The sequence below is a fragment of the Eleutherodactylus coqui genome, chromosome 7, assembly GCF_035609145.1.
Source record: "Eleutherodactylus coqui strain aEleCoq1 chromosome 7, aEleCoq1.hap1, whole genome shotgun sequence".
In the NCBI taxonomy this organism is placed as follows: domain Eukaryota; kingdom Metazoa; phylum Chordata; class Amphibia; order Anura; family Eleutherodactylidae; genus Eleutherodactylus; species Eleutherodactylus coqui.
The window spans coordinates 55,299,066-55,319,253 of NC_089843.1; the positions used below are offsets into that span (position 1 = coordinate 55,299,066).

Consider the following 20,188-nt stretch of genomic DNA (forward strand, 5'->3'; position numbering starts at 1 on the left):
TGTCTTCGAGATGAACCTGCTGCCATTGACATTCCCGGGGAGATCGCCATTTCTGTTGTGGCATAGGCTGAGCCCATTCAATGATCCTCTTTCTCTCCTTAAAACACGCCAACCACAAACTCCAGTGTGTCCCGTAAAGGGCAAATGAGTCACACAGAGCGCGGCGGAGAGCACTTAAAATAGATCTGGAAGCAGGAAAGGCTGGGAGGGAGCAGCGCGGGGTCCTGGTAACAGCATATAACACTGCCGGATACTGCCGCGCCACATTCCTCTACACTTTATATACGTGGAGTGGAAAGTAAACCGGAAAATGGGAGAGAGACTCACTGCTGCTTTATTGAACACGTGTCCTACTCATTTATTACATCTATAGCCCCATTTCATCTACTTACAGCTTCTATTATTATGAAATACGAAATAAGGACCCAAAAATATTAATCACATTCTTTTATTATCCATCCAAAAATTTCATGATATATATATATATATAGATTTTAATTTTACTTTGTCCCTAAAAGCCCCAACAATTGGCCTTATTTATCAAAGCTGAGATAGAGCCTAATAGAGTGGGGCTCAAGCCGGCCGCAGGGCATCTGAGTGCACAATGTCTGAAAGCCCCCACCTAAAGAAGTTCACCACTTTGGATCATCCCTACTTGTTAGGACTTGTGCACACGGCCGATTTCATGGTGGATTTGACATCGAATCCACACCAATCTGCAACGAAATATGTATCAAAAAAGTGCCAGCCCTCTAGAATCCCCCACTTTGGATAATCCCCACTTGTTAGGACTTGTGCACACAGCCGAATTCATGGTAGATTTGTGGAATCCAAGCCAATTCCGCAATAAATCCAAAATGAAATCTGCATAAAAAAAAGTGTCCCATTCAGCGCAGATTGTTCCACAGGCGGATTTTAAATCTGCAACATTAAAAAAACAATTAACGTGTCACTTCTTGACGTGAAATCTGTGTTGGATGAATGAGGATGAGATCCACTTGCAGAGCGGATCTGTGACAGCCTATATGCAAATCCATGGCACTAATCTGGGTTAAACAAATGGATTTCTACTGGGATTTTCTGTTGGAATTTACATCAGATTTTTCCATTGTGGTTTATACTCTCTGAATATAGCCTTAGAGTCGGATGGTAATAAGCAGATCACAAACTGTCCCCTGGTGGGATCACCAGCGATCAGCTGCAATGTGTGGGGAAGTCTAGCAATAAGGGTTCAATTTCCCTGCAGTGCCCCCTCAGGAAAAATTAAGCATTACATAGTATTCATTCACATGAATTGGGCTGTCTGTGTAATTCAGACAGGACAGGTCCTCCACAGAGAGACACTCTTTACAATCACTCTCTACTAGGACCAAGAAATAAGGATCCTGAACAGAGGACCCCCTCTATTGACTCGGTATTCTCTAATAGGGTGTAAGAAAATTGGTTTCATAAACTAGACAGCCTTTTAAGGGCTTGGCTCACCCGAATTATTGGTAGCTTATCTTAGTGGTATCTCATCAAAGTCTGATCTGCTATGTCCTAGGACTGTGACCTTTGCTGATTAAAGCCAAGTGTCATGGTGCTAGAAAGTATCACTGTGTTTCCTATCAGCTCAACTTGGCATTTTCCATGTGGACACCTTGCCAGCTCTAACAGTGCCTCCAATGTCTGGTGTAAGCCAACTCCTTCCGATTGGAAAAACACATGCCATTTTTTATGCAGTTTTTTGAGCCAAGAACAGAAGTGGATCCATCAGGGAGGAGAAGACCTTCAATATCTGGCTTCAACTCAAAAACTGCATGTGTGATTACAGCCTAAGGCCACTCTCACACATCAGTTTTTTACCGTGATTACCGTGGTGTTTTGAACGCTGCGGTAATCGTGGTACAAGGCTCCCAGAGATTTCAATGGAGCCTCGCAGACCTACCCTCAATCACGGCGTTCTCTAACACCGTGACTTTCAAGCAGTATCTGCTCTATTTTACCGTGATTAACGCACCTCATCACCCATCAGAATGATGGGGTGCATTAAAACCCGCTGTCAAGAAGGTCCATCCCTATCTGGGGGGAGAGATAGTCCTGCCCCAAGGGTTAAAGACGTCATAACAGAGGAGGGAGTTCGTCCAATGCACGAGATTATAGGCGAGGAGGGGCCCCGGGCCGGAGCGTGGTTTTGCTACTTTCAGATCAGACATTTCATCCAGTCTCTGGGTTCTTTGACCCAGCTTCTAGCCCCCCTCACTCAGTTTGAGCACCTATGTATATCCCCCGATCCGACCACCGCGTGAGTGTCTTCACTATACAGTCTCCTTCTGACTACTGAGACCGGTGACGATTCCCTGAAATTCGTGGAGAGCTGGGAGAGGGAACTGGGGAGATCCTTCCCCGAGGAACAGTGGACTAAATCCTTTAAACTGACACACTCCTTGGCGATTTCCTCGAAGTTCCAAGAAACAAATTACAAAATTCTATCTCAGTGGTACAGAACACCCTCCCGACTCGTAAAGATGGACCCTACGACCTCGGATACCTGCTGGAGATGCTCTGGGGCGAGAGGAGACTTCACCCACATTTGGTGGTCCTGTCCCCTGGTCCAACCGTTGTGGCAGGAGATTATTTCTCTCTACAATGCGGTCCATAGGGATACAGTAATACTCACTGTAGAAGCAGCAATGTTGTCCATGATCCGGGGACCCATTTCGAAAATAAAGAAAGGTGCCCTTAAATTTTTTATCACAGCCATGAGACAAATTATCCCAAGATTATGGAGGTCACCTTCCCCCCCCCTACAAGGATCCAGTGGCTGGAAATCCTTGATCAAATAGCTCAAATGGAAGAACTCATCGCTTCAGACGAAGGGAAATCTCCCAAATTCTATGAGACATGGTCGGCTTGGATTTTGTTCCGAAATTCCTCTGAATTAACCAATTGGCTCCGACCAGGGGTTGTACACTGTCAGTCCTGATTAAATACATACCATACTTCACCATAGCGGACGAGGTGCTCTCAGTCGCTGCCAATGCCCCCCCCCACCCCTCTTTCCCGCCCCCTCTTCCCCTCTATTACTTCTCTTCTCGTTCTTCTCCCAAGTTCTAAGACATCTCATTACTTGATTACAAATCTTGAGCCTTCTGCTGAATCTAGATCCTGTTCGTGCATTGGACAGGATAGTGACATCTTTTTTGGAACCCCCTTTACGAACGCGTTTTACAAAGGCGTAGGCGGATGGTATTGATATATGATAATACTTACCCAATCAGTATGACCATATTGAAACTAGATGCGAACGATGTCTTGATGTGTTTCTGTCTGTTTATTGAAAACACAATAAAACCTGTTTGAACAATAAAACCCGCTGTCAGAGACAGTAACCTGCGTCCGAAAACGGCGGTAAAAACGCTTTGTTTTGCCAACAGCATGTGTGAGAGTGGCTTTAAAGGTAACCTGTCACCTTCCAACAGCACTATAAACAGCACACCATAGACTTCTGTGGGAGGGCACGTGCATGGCAATCTGAAAAGAATCAGATTTTCGTGCCGTGAGTGGACTTTGGCAGGTCCAACCCGGGATCAGGAGGGTGGGTGAGTATAAAGAAGTACGTCACCCGACTCCTCACCTTTCCTAACAGCACCATAATTTAGTTGTCCCGCCAAAGTAAGTTATGCACTATCCACAGGATAGATGATAACTTACTGATCGTGGGGTCCAACCCCTAACGATCCTGAAAACTACCCTACAAGCGGTCATCGCAGATGCATGCTGCTGCTCCATTTTTTTTAATAGGACTATGGATAAGGGATAACTTAGTTCCCCTTTAATATTAAGTCTCCAGAGCTACTTAATAGTCACTAACACTAACTGTAACACTACTACATACCTGTGTATAGCGTTCAGTAGAACCTAAGTAGATTATTAATAGAGGTTATGTCTAATGCAAACCGTAAAGACATTTACACATTACAAGGTGACAGCTCCGCATGTAACATGGAAGTCTGGGCATCAATATCCCAGAACAGATAATATACGTGTGACAGCCGCATCCATCTTACCTGTGCTTTTCGAGCTCGTTGTGCGATGACCTGTAAAAGAAGAGATTATTATAAAATATGTTCATATGAAGCAATTCAGATATTTCATTAAACAGCGACTAACAAATGATTTTTCAGTTATATTGAATTACAAATAGTTTCCAGCTAAGCTCAGGAATCGTATGTAAGAGGGGTGAGCAGTGCCCTGCTCCCCTCTTACGGATCACAGTGGCTCTGTCACCATGGAATATTAAACCATGTGCTGTGTAACATGTATACACCGGGGTGGTAAGGCACTTTCCAGAGGCGCTATGCACAAATGAAAAGTTACGGTAGATGGAAGTGACCTACCGCATTCATTGTGGCTGTTTTGATGCACGGTGCAGTGAGGCCGCGGCGATTGTGTAATGCCACTGACCTCCGGAATTAAAGTATGCAGTACTCTGATAAAGATGGAACAATTGGTTACTGTTGCTTTAAGTGAAGTTATGCTGTGTGTTATTGTGGAATGACATTATTATTCACGTGGTTGCTGTTTAGTAAAAGTTATTTTTAAAAAATGTCTCCGCCTTCGTCCTGTCACCGCCGTGCCATACACAACACCACCATCTGCTTTCACGTATACCATGGTGGATTTCATACAGACAAGATAAGACTGAAGGCTAATGTAATATAGTCAATATGGATGGCTGCCATCCCAGAAAGTCTCAGCGTCTTGGAATGCGGCACACTTGGTAGAACCAAATTTACCCCACGGCAATTACGGAAATACACTTGGGATAAAAAAATATATTCTACTAACTAGCATCCTAAAGTCTACACATGCCCATATACATACAAGTAGCAAAACATGAAGTAAACCCAGGGTAAAGGTATTGCATGGGAATGGAAAGACATGGCCACTTCCAGAAACAGGGCGGCTCTTGTCCATGGGTTGTGTCTGGCTATGGAAAGATGTACACAGTTGAGCGTGGCGGAATGGATGGCACATAGCATTTCTGGCGTCACCATTTCACAGGCCGCTCGTATATGTCTCACCAGTTTTCCAACATCACAAGATGCTGCTGGGTATCCATCATAGACAGCTGCCTTAAGTTGTCCCCACAGGAAGAAATCCAGGGGAGTCAAGTCTGGAGAATGTGGTGGTCAAGGAACAAGGCCATGTAGTCCAATCCAGGGGGCTCCAACCCAAGCTACAAGCCACTAACATACGTCTCTCCAGAATGAGCTAGAGGACCATTGTGCCAGTTACCAAACTCGAGGATCTTGCGCCAATGGTAAGTAATCGAGCCTTTCATCAACAGTTGTGTTTAGATCGTTCAGATATTGGTCCCCATTCAGGGTGCCAACAATGAAGAAGGAATCAAGGAGTTGCTCACCCCGAATTCCAGCTCACTTTTTTTGTTTCAAGTCCTGCTTTTCTCTTTATCTTTTACGGTCAGATGTTATTGGTTACCCCAATTTGTCTTAAAAAAGGGATTCCCTTGTGCAATGCTGGAGACATCTCTTTTATGCCGGATAGATACTTCTGTGGACACCCTGTATACTGGATGAACAAGAGGACCAGCAATAAATGCCGGGGCACAATTTAGGATGCCATAAATATGGAAGACTGCTTCCTAAGGGCCCGTCCGCACAGGCATATGTGCATCTGCGCAGGCCTCAGCGCTGCGTTTTTGTAGAACAAACAATGCTTTTTGTGTGCATATTAGCGTATCCTACTGTACCTTTTCTGCCCACAGGGTATGTTCACTTGCACACGGTAAGCACGATGCACCATTTGAAATGGCTAATTAGTTGCAAATGTATTCTTTTTCCAGTGTATTACAAATCTCCTTCTTTCTTACACACACAATTGCGCACCCCCACTGACTTTTATGGGCACCGTTGGTGCATAAATGTGCAGAAAAGTAGTGAGCGAACCCATTGAAGTCAATGAGTTGTCTTCTCTGCGTATGGCACATGCAAATACACCATGTGAAGGAGCCCAAGAAGAAATAAGACCCCATTTACACTGATAGATGATCGCTCAAAAGTTGCTCAAACGACAGTTTGAGTGACAGTTTTGAGCAATCATCTTTGCATAGTCTATAGTAGCCAAGTAGCTACTTAAGAGCTATGCAGGCAGAGCGGGACACCGCCACTATTACTCGGCGAACAATACAGCTGTTCTGCATAAGCAAAGAACTGTATTGTTCTCCGTGATGATAGCTTGCGTCCCACTGTGAACTACCAGCAAGACACGGGCTATAAGAATCTTATCAGTGCTGCTGACTGTGATAACAGCCTGCACTGCTGATAAGAGTTCATCACTCAATTCAAGAAAACTAGAATTGAGCGAGGAACGACTCATGCACAAAAACTACACGATGTCCGTGTATTTAGACCCAATGATTCTCGATCGAAAGACGGCTTTGAGTAAATTTTGATTGAGAATCATTGGGTCTAAATGGGCCTTAAGCTAACAATGAGGCAAGACAGACATCACAGCCATGTCTAGGAGCAATTCAGCAGAACCGCAAGACACCCAGGTGTGGTGACCCTACTAGGTACGCCTGTCTGTAAGCAGCCAATGGCACACATCTTTAGGAGCGAAATATGGTAAAAGTCTAAATATCTATGCTCATTTTTGCAGGGACTGAACCGGGGCAAAGAACAATATTTATAACTCAGCAGTCAAGACATCTCTAGGCAGCGAGGCTTTGCAATGGTAATTACGCCGTTTAAGGGCTCCAGAATACTTTATATGACAAATAAAGTCAGAGCCATGACAACTGTTGTCTGACAGCCATGATTCCTGGAAATGTGAAGTAACAGAGCTATTTACTACCGCAGACGGGTTATAACCGCTACTCTACAGTCATTAAAGGAACACTAAACCTAGAAATGACTCCTAGAAGTAAGTAGCAGATAACCCTGCCCCGCTGCTCTCTAGGTTGGTACGTGTATGATTAGCATACTGCCAATCCAAAAGGGTATTTACTAAAGGATGTGCGTCAGAAATCTGAGCGAATTTCCATCAAAGAATCTTCAGCATTTATGCCATGTGTGAAGATGGCCTTAGGCCTCATGTCCACGGGCATAACTGAATTGCCGAATCCGCACGCAAGTGATCCACAGTTCAATATGCCCATAGACTATCATTGGGCATCCGCAGGTATTTAAATACCTGCGTAGATCATGAAAAAAACGCAGCATACTCCATTTTCTGCGGATTCCGCAGGGACTGCTTCCGTTGAAGTCAATGGAAGCCGTCTGGTCTGCGGCACACCCGCAGCTGACAGTGCAGATGTGCCGCGGGAAAGCAGGAGATTTAAAAAAATTAAAAAGGCACGGCGCATGGGCATGGCACACTGGCCGGCGTGCCGAGCACATCTGCCGTGCAGAAGAAAGAAGATCCAGCCGCGACGGAGGAGACCCGCGCCACGTCCGGACAGGTAAGCAAATGTATTTTTTGCCTCATGGCTGTCGGCATAGCAGGAATCCGCTGCGGGATTCCACACTCAGAATCCGTGCGTGCCCGTGGACATGAGGCCTTAGGGTATGTTTCCTTGTATCAGTTCAGAGTCCAGTCTGTTTAGTTCGGAGATGAGGAATGGACTGGATACATTTGTAGCCAACCCTTAGCAGTAAACAGGACCAGTAGATTTGGCTACAAGCTGGATAAATCTCTTTTATGGAATACTAACCCCTAAACTAATCTTAGTTCAGTTCATTTAGACCGTAAAGGTCTTGGTGCCATGATTGCAATATGGATCCTAAGATTCAGGTATCTGAAGTCCAAGTAAAACTGACCTCAGGCACAGTCCTCTACTGCAGCATAGCCTGTGCAAATGTCACTGTAAGGGTCCTTTCACACTCAAGAGATTTGTATGTAGTGACAAGCGCCGATCATCGAGACTGTTGCTCATTTAACTGGTCTTCGAAGGAACAATGGTACATGCGGTTGTTGGTCCCCCATACAGTTTCATCATTGTTGGCAGCACCCCCTCCGTTCATGCGGGGAGCTGTGCTGCTGACAACTATTATTTTTTTGGCTACACAAAAAATGCGATTAGCCAATGAACAAGCGTTTGCTCGTTCGTCGGCTGATCAGGTGCAGCGTCACACAGCAAAATGATTTGGTTCTTGCCTGATCCAACGTTGGGTTGTGTGAAAGTCTCTTAATCATGAACTAGGAGGTTCTGGATGAAACAAGTAATCGTTCCGTCCAACACTGGGGAGTTCTGCAAGGAACTATGGCTAGAGAGGTGAATGAATAATACAGGATTATCATGAGTAAGTTAATGCTGCTTCTAGGACTGCGCTCTATAGAGCTTTTCTGTGTTTTTTGGTTTCTGCTCTCTGCTTGCATTTCATCAGATTCTTCCACCTGGCACTTTCCAGATTCTGTAAAACCTATGAAACATATGTTCAGAATTAAAATGAAAACAAATGTTCAGTCCGCGGCGGGCGTATTCAATTACTGGGTATTTACACTGAAAACATTCCCTGTCACAAGCACATTGGAAGGGGTATAGTTACTGTTTAATGGATGTCTGATCTTCCACCTCAAACACGAGCCATGGGCTAGGGAGGAAAAGCAGCTGCACCGGCCACACCTTGACGTACCGGTGCCAGACCGGCAGAGGAGATCATTTTTACCACTTCAAGTGCTAAACTTTGTGTTTGTAGAACTTGTAATGTGACAACAAGTTCAAGAAAAAATATGCCCGCCTAATGTAAACTACGGTGTATATACACTATCCTACCAAATGCATATCACGTGTCCTAAACCATGCTACATAAAAAGCAGACCCTTGGAGGTGTCAGCCATAATTTGTGATGGGAACTGCCCGCTATTGGATCTATACGTTATGTCACTACTAGAGATGAGCGAGCATACTCGCTAAGGGCAATTACTCGATCGAGCATTGTCCTTAGTGAGTACCTGCCCGCTCGGAAGAAAAAGTTCGGGTGCTGGGGGAGAGGGGGAGGAACGGAGGGGAGATCTCTCTCTCCCTCTCTCCCCCCGATCCCCCCTGCTCACTGCCGCAACTCACCTCTCACCTGCTCCGGCAGCCGAACCTTTTCTTCCGAGCGGGCAGGAACCCGCTAAGGACAATGCTTGATCAAGTAATTGCCCTTAGCGAGTACGCTCGCTCATCTCTAGTCACTACAGGCAAGCTGTCCTTCACGAAGCGCAAGTCATCTCTTTAAGCGAGCTGTACTCTATGCATGGGTCTTTTTTGGTACATATATATATTATGGTTTCCTTTAGATTACTGTTTATGTTGGCAGAAACATAAAAACAAGGCAATTTCACTGCACTTTATTTATTTCTTTTATTTATGGTGTACACCGATCATCGTAAGGGATGTTATACATTTATTGTACAGGTTAGTAAGGGCATGACAATACCAAATATGTGTATGTTATTTGGATTTCGGGCTTACATTTCATAACGTTTATTAGAAAAATTGAGTTTGTATTATGCAGATTTTTTATTTGACTTTTTAAACTTCAATGTAACTTTTTTAATGTATTCTATAGATAGATTTTTAATTTAGCTTAATTTTTTAACTAGAATGTACCAGCATATATCTATATAGCACACAGTGTGCTCACATGGTCATATTTCAGGCTATGTATGCAGGTGTAGGGGGTCAATACTTTTCTGTGTGCCTGAGCACGTAAAAGAGTTTGTCCAGGACTAGAAAAGAGTGTCTGCTGTTTTTCCAAAAAAACAGCACCACATCTGTTCATAATCTGCGCTTGGCATTGCAGGTCAGCTCCATGCACATGAATGGGAATGAGCTGTAATACCAGACAGTCCATAGACAGATGCGGTACTGTTTTTGGAAAAACAGCAGACACTTTTTTCTCTAGTCCTAAACAAACCCCTTTAAAACGACCCTCCAATTTCAGGTCAAAATTCTGTCCTGTGACACGAGGGGTAGAGGGGTATATTACCTGCTGCTATTCTCTTTTACCCATCCAATCTACTAATTCCAGGTCCCATTTTCAGCTGTTCAAAATGTCTTCAGCAATTTTCTAACTACCTAATGCACACTGATTGGCCAGTGCTGGTCACATGAGCAGCCCATGCCAATCAGGGAGAAGGTATAGTGCACAGGTAGTTTAAAACTAGAAGATTAGCTAGTCATAAGATTGCATTGGCCATCGTGAACAGCTGAAAACGGGACCTAGAACTGGCAAATCAGATGAACAACGAAGAACAACTGAGAGTCTAATTTAACCTACTCCCCTTCTGGGCCTGGGTATTTTGTACTGAAACTGGTGGGTCACTTTAAGGCCCACTTCACACTTCATTAATTAATACTTTTTTATGATATTTTTTTACAAGCATTTTTGGTGGCATTTTTTTTATATTGTTCATGTCACGTCTCAGTCAGCACATGGTTAATTATTTGCCAGCACACCTAGTTTCTGTAGGTTCTATCCAGACTAGTCAGGGTTAACAGCTCCTGTGTTTTCTAAACTAGGCTAATTAGTCCTGCTAGTGTCTGAGAGGTGTGGCTGGTGACTGACATTTCTGTTAGCCAATTCTCCCTCCTCCCTATAAGATCCAGCTCTTGCTGCCTGGGAGTTGCCGATTAATTTTCAGTGATCCTTGAGCAGTCCTCCTGCTCAGACCTGCTGTGTGTCTGGCTCCGGTACTTTGGTTTGTTCCCAGTTTGTGCCTATTATTTGTCTGTACTTGTTCTCTTTATTTCCGTGCACTGTACCCCGTGTGTTCAGGGCTCCATGGGAGGGATTTGTAGTGGCCCAGGTACGAGTGTGGGTCCACACCTGTCAAAAGCGATCGGACCACCGATTAGGCAGGGCTCCCTCCTGGGGTAGGGGTTTGCAGGGAATGGATTTCCCTTAGTTTATTCTGCATTTACGTTGCACGGTCGATACATACAGCCCTTTACTCTCCTGCACAGGTGCTCTCTGTCTATTCTGCATCTAGCCACCTGTACCAGTGCTTTCCCGCGTCCGTCTTGGCTGCCCCCCATACCTTGTTCGTGTTGGCAGTCCAGGACAAACGTGACATCTCCATTTGTAACATGCATCTTTTCTAGTGTTTTTCAAGTCCTACAGAGAAACCTATTAGATACACCCTAGAAAAAAATAATGCCATACCCAAGGCATACTACGTTTAGAAAAAACCCCTACTGACCCAAGAAAAGACAAAAAAAAATGCTACAACGAAAAAGTTTGTAATGTGTTTAATATTTCACTATAGACTTTAATGAAACACATGGACTCACAAAAAAAACCTGCAAATAAAAACGGATAGAATAGTGGGACGGTTGTAGGGTCCATGGTAACCCTCATAGGTATATCTTGAAAACACTGTAATTACATTACAGTAAAAATAGTGCAGTTCCACCACCAAATGTTAACTAAATTCCAGCATAAAATTAAAAAAATGACAAATCGTGGAGCTGCACAGCAGGAAAAGCACTTTCTAGCAGCGCACACAGCCTGTCGCTCATTGTGGACATATGTTTGCACACTACATATATGAAGGGTTGGAAAACTTTCCACCGAGAAATAGATAACAATACATTAGTGCTGCAGAGGCGGAGGACTGTACTTGAAGCGAATGCCTCTCTGCCAATACTTTCAACTGTAACCTCCAGGGACATAAATCACGAGACTGAATATTTACTTTACTTTTCAGGAACGTTTTCTGCTTACCCTGCACATTCTGACTCTATGCAGCGATCAGGAGGGAAGATGAATTACACAAATCTGCCAAAATGATTACCATGTGTAAACATCGCAGACTCTTAAAGGGGAAAGAACAGCAAAGCAGCTCAAAAACATCCACATGTTGTGTCTTAAATGCCTGCAAAAGGAAAAAACCTTATTTTAATAATGTGCTCCAAGATTGAAAACATATTTTCAAATACTCAATTAGGGAATTCTGAGTTAATAGAGGCGGGTTCCCAAATGAGGACCCTCGTTTATTAGTCACAGTCCAGAGCAACTACAAATAATGTCTCTCTCTGTCAAAGACCTGGTATGTCCATATGTTACAGCTCTCCTCTCTGCGAATCTACCGCCCAAGTTTGCCGCTCCCTTTCACATCAAAACTCTTGAAACAACTTGTGTCCACCTTGAAGTATCCTTCATCTCTCATTCAACTTGGACCACTTACAATCCAGCGTCTTACGACACCACTCCAGGAGAAGTGGCCTACTCAAGGTCACCAATAATCTGCAAACTGCAACAGCCTTAACACATTGCTCGTTCCTTACCTGTCCTTTGCCTTTGACACACTTGACCACTCCGACCCCTTACAAACTTACTCTTCCCTCGGCATCCGAAACTTGGCCCTCTCCTGGATCTCCTCATACCTCACCAGCAGACCCAGAGGCGTAACTTGAAGCTCCTGGGCCCAAATGCAAAACCTGGAACGGGGCCCCCAACTATAATGCTTTATTCATAGTACTGGGCTTCCTATATGGAGAAGAGAGGCCTTATGGGCCCCCCAAGGCTCCTGGGCCCGGGTGCAACCGCATCCCCTGCATCCTCTATAGTTACGCCACTGAGCAGACCATTTAGTGTCCACCACCTCGCCCTCTCACTGTTGGTATCTGTAAAGGCTCTATCCTAGGCACCCTACTCTTCTCCACCCATGGTCTAGTACAGCTCATAGAATCCCATGACTTTCAGTATCACCTTTATGCAGATGACACTCGAATCTACCTTTCTGGCCAAGATGTTACCTCTCTACTAACCAGAGCCACAGACTGTCTATCAGCCATATCGTCTTCCTCTTCCAGCATTCTAAAGCTCACATTTTAGAAAATATAGCTCTTCCCCATGTTTCTCTTCACCCCCAACAGACTTATCAGACTCAATAAATGGTTCCACACTTTTACCAGTCCCACAAGTCCACTGTCACTGTGTACCATCTGATTCTACAGTCCTTCAAACCATACATATAAGCTCTTGCCACCTCCTGCCGAGTCCAACTCAAAAACATCTCTCAGATATGATCTTTCCTCAACCCCAAGTCAACAAAAATGCTAGTGCATGCTCTCATCATCTCCCATCTAGACTATTGCAACATTCATCTTTATGGCCTCCCATCCAACACAGTTCTACCCCTTCAATCCATTCCGAATTCTGCTGTCCAGCTAATCCACCTCTCCTCAGTTACTCACCTGACTCGTCCTTCTGCCAATCTATCCATTATCCAGAGAATTCAGTTCAAAATATTACCAATTAAATACAAAGTTGTCCACAATATGTTCCCACCACACATCTGTTGTAATATCCCGATACCACAGCGTGGAAATCACATATGGGGAGGTAACCACATTGTCCAAAGCCTGTTTCACCTATAGCAGCCAATGCCGGCACGATCTTGTTGGCTTTATTTGCAAGATCATGCGGGCATTGGCTGTCACAGGTAGGCAGGGTTTCGGACGTATGCAGTTACCGCAGCATGGAAACCCTGCCAAAGCAATAGGTTAAGTACTGCTCATTACTGGTAATGCGCAGCCCTATTACATTATTGCTCATGCTTCCTCTGTGGCATTGTACCAGTTTCCAATAGAAAACTGTTCTGATGACAGTTTTAGTTTTATCCTTCTTAAGGGATTTTCCATTTTTATGTAAATAAATCTTAAATTAATTTTCCAGGATCAAAGCTATTGATGATCTATGTTCAGATAGGCCACCAATATAAGATCAGTACTGCTCGGGATCCCTGCCAATCAGCTGATGAGAAGGTGTGACGGACGGCCAGAACTGTCAAAACATCATCCATAGTGCAGTGGCCCGGTTGGGAATTAGATGTTTTGATAGCTCTAGCTGTCCATAGCAGTTTGTCCTCAACTGGCCATTGGGGGTCAGACCCCCACCAAGGAGGATAGATCATCAATAGTCTTGAACCTTGAAAACGCCTGCAATCGATGTGTAACACAAAGTTCTGTGACTTTCTAATATACTCTTGCTTCAATTCTTCACCATGAATGAACAAAAATCTTGCACATTGGGACAGCTCCTCTGCTCTCGCCATTTAAACAATAATGTAACTTTTGCACCAAAATGCCTATGATGTTTGTGTACTTTTTTGAAAAAAACGACAGATGGGGCACCGTGCATCCTATGTGCACCAGGGGTTATGCTTTTCTGCTGAGGTTAATGGCTGTACAATCCTCATTGGCTACATAAATCACCCCGGTGACCCTGTAAATTATTCTATGACCTCATGTGGATGGAGAGACTGGGGGGGGGGGGGGGGGGGAACAGCACAGAAATGCTGAAATACTAGAAACAGATGATTTTTCCAAGTGTCGATGTAAGTAAAACCCTCTACAGAGCGCTGCTGACCTTTACTAGATGTCATTTTCTACCATGTGAGAAACCCTTTATTGGATGTAACTGGTATAAATGCTCTCATAAATCATCATTTGCTCACAGACAACCATAATATTCTGTCTGTGAGATGAAAAGTGACTGGTTACAGATGGGTGCACACAAACCTTACAGCGCTCTTTCATGTGGGTCTAAGCGCAGAGGCCCCAACCCACACAGAGGATATATAGTAGGTGACTTTAAGAAACGGCTGAGCATATCCAAGGTGGCTCGAGCATGCTATAGACTGGAAATCGGCGGTGGTCTTAGATCACAGACTTGATATGTCAGAAGGCCGTTGTTACTAGCTTTCCTCTTTAAGCCTTACATTAAAAGGGTTGTCTAGCTAAAGGGGGGGGGGGGGCACTGTTTAGTTCTTCAAAGAGTGTCTTTCTCTGGGACTTTGCACATTGTAGAAGCCTCTGTGATTTTATTGGACTCCCTCTATGCTTAAAAGGTTATTTCAGCTGTGAACATTTAGAATCTATCCAGGAAATTAATGTTGGTACCCTCATGAATCTAACATTATCACCTTTTCCCTTAGAACACGGAACCCCATTCCCTTCCCAACGTATCCTCAGTTGGGATGAGTTGTATGGTATGGTCAAGGCCATTTTAATACCAGAGATGCTTAGCGTCTCCCCTTCAACGTCAACTTGCCTCCCATCCCCACATGTTTTTGTCGAGAACTTGGATAAGTCATCTACACTCGCCATCCATTTCTGATGGACTCGATCATATTTCATCTTTGCCTGATGATGTATGATTTAACCTGCCTCTTTATGTAGACAGTGATGTAACTATAAGGCTCGCAGTGGTAGCAATTGTGATTGGGCTCCTAAGCCTGGGGAGCCCAAAGGCCCCCCTTACCAAAGCTGGTGGTCCTTTGAATCATCAACCAGGGAAAGATCAATCCTATTCTATTACTTACATTGCGACAGCTGCCAATTAGAGCGCTGCTCCAACGTCTATCATCAGTGTGCAGCCTATTACTGCAGAGCACAGCTTAGCATCTACTATGTGGGGCATAATGGGACACTAGTAGAAAATGGCATTATTTCTTGCAATGGCCACTATGGGGGAAATATTACTGTGTAGAGCCACTATTACTTTTCAGGGCACACCAAGGGGGACTAGTACTGCATGAGCCACAGAGGCAGGCTTTATTACTATGGAAAGGCACAGAGAGGATCTTTGGGGTAGTGGCAGCATGGGGAAAGTGAGACGAGATGAATCATGGCTGGTAGAAGTCTTGGCCCAGACAGAGAAGAAAAGGGAAAGAGACACCAGAAGAGATGACATCTGGAGGTAATTGCATTGTAATCACCATCACTGTAGAACTGGTATCTGGCTATTATATGGTGATTGCACTGCTTAGAGGTACACTAACGCGGAGCCTGCTGTGTAAAAAAAGTTGTCATATGCCGTTTCCAATATATATAAGTGTGTGTGTGTATATGATTTTTTTAAGGTAAAGGGGGTGCAAGACATACCCCTGGTTGCTAATGCTCCATCGATGAGTCACTTAAAACAGACCCAGTCTAGCAATGGAAAGTTTTTCTACTGAACAGTAAAGGTATGAAGAGTAGCTGCAGGGGGAACATCCAAACCTGAACTTTTGTAACCGGGCCTGTGAGCCTTTAGCTTCGCCCCTGTATAGAGCTATACTACTCCTCTGGCCTTCATAAAACGTTAGGTGTCTGGTTGTATATTACTCATCCAGTTCTGGACTGTGCTATCATTTATGTCTAGGCTCCAGGGCATTGTAACCTCGCTATATTGAACCTTGCAAAAGCCTTTTAACATATGCATTGATGTATTGACTTACACATACATTAATGTACTCTCTTATAGCACCAGGGAGCTTTACGAGTCAACAAGGGTTTGTCTCTTGACTATTCAACCTTCAAAGACAACAGACTAGGCAATCTATGGTCGTTGTAAAACTACAAATTCCAACATATCTTGCCCCAAAGTACAGTAATCTTTACAACTAATAGAAATTTGAGATTTAACCAAATTACATTTAATCGGTCTCTCCTAAAAATTTAAAGTGGCAGAGTGGTGTTGTAGAGCAGCAATGTAAGCCAAAGTCAAACTATTAAAATGTTATTGGTCTATTTTTAGGTTGGAAGTGGTAAAGTTTCTCCTTAAGGAGAGTACCTAGTAGGTGTGAGGAGACTTATGAGACCATACATGCTTCTCTGGGAAATATATGCAAATGAAGAGATGTAATAGTGCATCTACAGCTCCACCTATAGGAAGGCAGCATCCCTGCAAGTTAACTTCTAACCTTTTAACAGGCATTGTAACAATAACTGGGAATATAAGCCAAAGCCTTCTCCAGAAGATAACCATGTACAAAACCGTGTTTTGCCCCTTATCAGTGTACAGTAGGTTGCTGCCTGGCTTGGTGAGAGGCCTATGTCTTGGGCTAGAAGGGGTAAGATTTCTTCTTAGGGAGAGCACCTAGAAGGTGTGAGGAGACTTATAAGGCCATGCAAACTCCTCTGGGAAATGTATGCATCTTCTAATAGGTGTTGCTGTATGATGGTCACTTCTTTCATTACTATTCTGTGTCAGATAAGGAGCAGCGATGGACTTTCTTGGCTGTCTGAATTTTCACCTGGGAGCTTCTACTACGGTCCTGTCCTAGACTGCTATTGCTGTGGCATGAGTGTGACCCAATTTGATTGTCAAGCTCCACCACAGATCGGAATGGGGTGTTCTGCTGATTCCGACAGGCACGGACCACAGCATATTTCCAGGTGGACTGTTTTGTTGTCTAAAGTCTGTTGTATTTTGTGTTGAAGAGTTCCGCTACTTAAAAGCAAGTTATTGAGCATCAGAGTCATCTCCTCATTTCTGTGCCTATGAAGAACGGTTAAAGGATCTGGGAATGTTTAGCTTGCTAAAAAGAAGGCTGAGAGGAGACTTCATAGCGGTCTACAAATATCTGAAGGGCCGTCACAGTGCAGAGGGATCAGCCCTATTCACATTTGCACAAGGAAAGACTAGAAGCAATGGGATGAGACTGAAAGGGAGGAGACACATATTAGATATTAGAAAGTGAGGGTGATCAATGAGTGGAACAGGTTACCATGGGAGGTGGTGAGTTCTCCTTCAATGGAAGTGTTCAAACAAAGGCTGGACAAATATCTGTCTGGGATGATCTAGTGAATCCTGCACTGAGCAGGGGGTTGGACCAGATGACCCTGGAGGGCCCTTCCAACTCTACCAGTCTATGATTCTATGTAGGGCTGGTTGCTGTTGATCTAAATTCAGTTAAATTGTGATCAGCTGTTGAACGTGGCTTAAGGAAAAAGTGTTGAACCAAGACTTTTTGATCTACGATTTGCAAAACCAAGTTCACTTGATCTGGCAACAAAGGCTGAACCTAGAAGAAATGTATCTTGTACGATTGGTGACTGTGGTCAAGTGATCTTCCCAGCATTCGTAGCAATAGTAAAAACATGACTGCTACCAGCAGCTAACATGGGTGTAATTTCAGCACCCAGAAAAATCCTATCAGCCTAGTCTGACATTTTGGACTTCAACTGCTAAACTAAACTCAACTAGTTTGATGCACCAAAATCGGGGGCTCATATGGAACCTAGATTTGAACCAAGATTATAGACTAAACTGTGTTGGTGCAACTTTTTCTTCTTGATTCTAGATCAACTCCTGTTGATCTCAGATTAAAACTTTTGTGCAACCTGCCCGAAGTGAATTGTGGGACTTATTTTAAGGATGAGTCAGTTAAAACAACCTTTATAGTACTAAACAAATGTCTCCAAGGTGCTTACAAATATAGATTATGAGGGAATGTCGAGGATGTGGCCGAATGGGAGCCGCAGAAGAAAAATCCCCATTACATAAGGCAGCCCGGATATTGAAAGAGCAAATTACACACTCGGCCATGAGATATACTATATAATTAGCTGATGGTGATGATGTCATTTAAATGCTGATGAAAGCTAAAACACCGTTCAGATTACCATGGTAACACTCGCTGCCCATAAACACTGGCACCAAAATACTCCGAATAGATGAAATTCAGAACTGAACATTAAATGCAGACCTTTATCATTGAGCACTTCACAAAAGTATCTTATATCATTATCCAATGTATTGTCGGGCCAAGTATGACCTAAGGCACTTAATCTATATCCTCACCCAAAGGTATTAGACATCATAAAAGTTAAGAGTGAGATCTACCGTGTTTCCCCCAAAATAAGACAGTGTGTTATATTAATTTTTGCTCAAAAAGGTTTAACTTTTTTACATGTATAGCTGCCTGGACACTATTTAAATTGACTTTTTTAATTAACTGTTAGCAGGGCTTAATTTTGGAGCAGAGCTTATATTTCATGCATCCTCAAAAATTCTGGAAAATTATGATATGTCTTATTTTCAGGGTATGTCTTATTTTCAGGGAAACAGGGTAGTAGGAGTTGGCTCGAATTGTTCTATTTTGTGTAATTACATGATATGTTCATTTTCTTTTCACAAGGTCCTATGCGACCTTCTTGAAATGTTTATTTTATCTCAAAAGTTTCCCAATAGAACTGATTGAACAACATCATTATAAAATGTTCCGAAAAAAATAAAATCACATGCCGCATTGAAGATTTGGGGTATTTATTTTATTCATTAATTTTTTTCACATTTATCCATCTTTTATAGTTTGGCCGTTTTTTTTACTATTCATTTTAGGCTGTGCTCACATCTGCATTGAGGTTTTAGTTTTCATGTTCCATCATGGCAGCCGGGAATGGATATGGGCCAGTTCACACTAGTGTTTTTTGCTTCCGTTTAACTGTGCCGTTGTGAGGGCAATAAAACGGACAGAAAACGAAAAAAGAAAAATGGAAGCAATCAGACGGATATGAACTAAGCCTGATACAAAGTATCACCTGGTAGGTAGCAACAGACCTTGGAGGACATCCTAAATGTATATTTAAAGGGGCTGTCTGAGTTCTAGGTTCTGTGTAAAATCCCATCCCCTACCTGTATTATGCACTGTAGGTGGTTGAGAAAGGAGAAGCCGTAAAAAAGTTTTGGCCTCCAGGCAGTGAAAGCCAACCTGCCCCCCACACACCCCCCAACCCTGGAGCGAAGGCTCACCTCCTGCGGCAGCATAATTGTTCATGCAGCAGCTAAATTAGGGGGTCATATACTGTATATACCTCCTTGAAAAAAAAAATATGTGTGCCCTATAAAGTCAACTGGAGTCTGCAAGTTATTATGAAGAACAAAAATGTTTCTAACTGCAGTTACGACATATCCAGCTTTAAAGCAAAAAATACCGTAATACATTAAACCCAACATCTATTGGTATCGACCAACCTCAAGAATACATTTTTGATCCTTGTGATAAGAAATTCTCTGCACCTCTAGAAGCTATCATCCAGATGTGTCTGCTTTTAAAAGGGAGCACTTATAATAGTACTGGTGGAACTTCAATTTGTGCAACTCCCTAATTGAAACTTTAAAATTGCGCTAAAATTCCATGAGCATCTCCAGGGCCAGAAGAAGGTTGGTGGAGACCCCTGGGGAAAACTTTCTGGGCACAAACATAAGAAAATTATGGGCGGATCCCGCTATTGTTGACAGGATTTTCTGACAGTCTACTGTCCCTCGATGTTCGCTGTCAGAGAAACAAGGATTGGGCCCGATTCCTTATGTAGTATCTGGCAGCCACTCTTCCCCCTTGCTTTATGGCAATAAACATGAATGTTCAGCCACTATATTTCTTCTATTTTGCAGGGTAGACATATGGAAGATTGGAGGTCCAA

The 20,188-nt window shown here is 43.5% G+C and overlaps 1 protein-coding gene across 1 annotated transcript in view; it reads right to left on the reverse strand.

Moving 5' to 3' along the window:
* MXD4 (MAX dimerization protein 4) overlaps nucleotides 1-20,188 on the reverse strand; it is a 64,202-nt gene that overhangs the window by 11,800 nt on the left and 32,214 nt on the right. Inside the window, exon 3 of the mRNA XM_066573034.1 lies at nucleotides 4,050-4,079. Coding sequence (XP_066429131.1) covers nucleotides 4,050-4,079 — 30 coding nt within the window. The remainder of the gene's footprint in view (nucleotides 1-4,049; nucleotides 4,080-20,188) is intronic.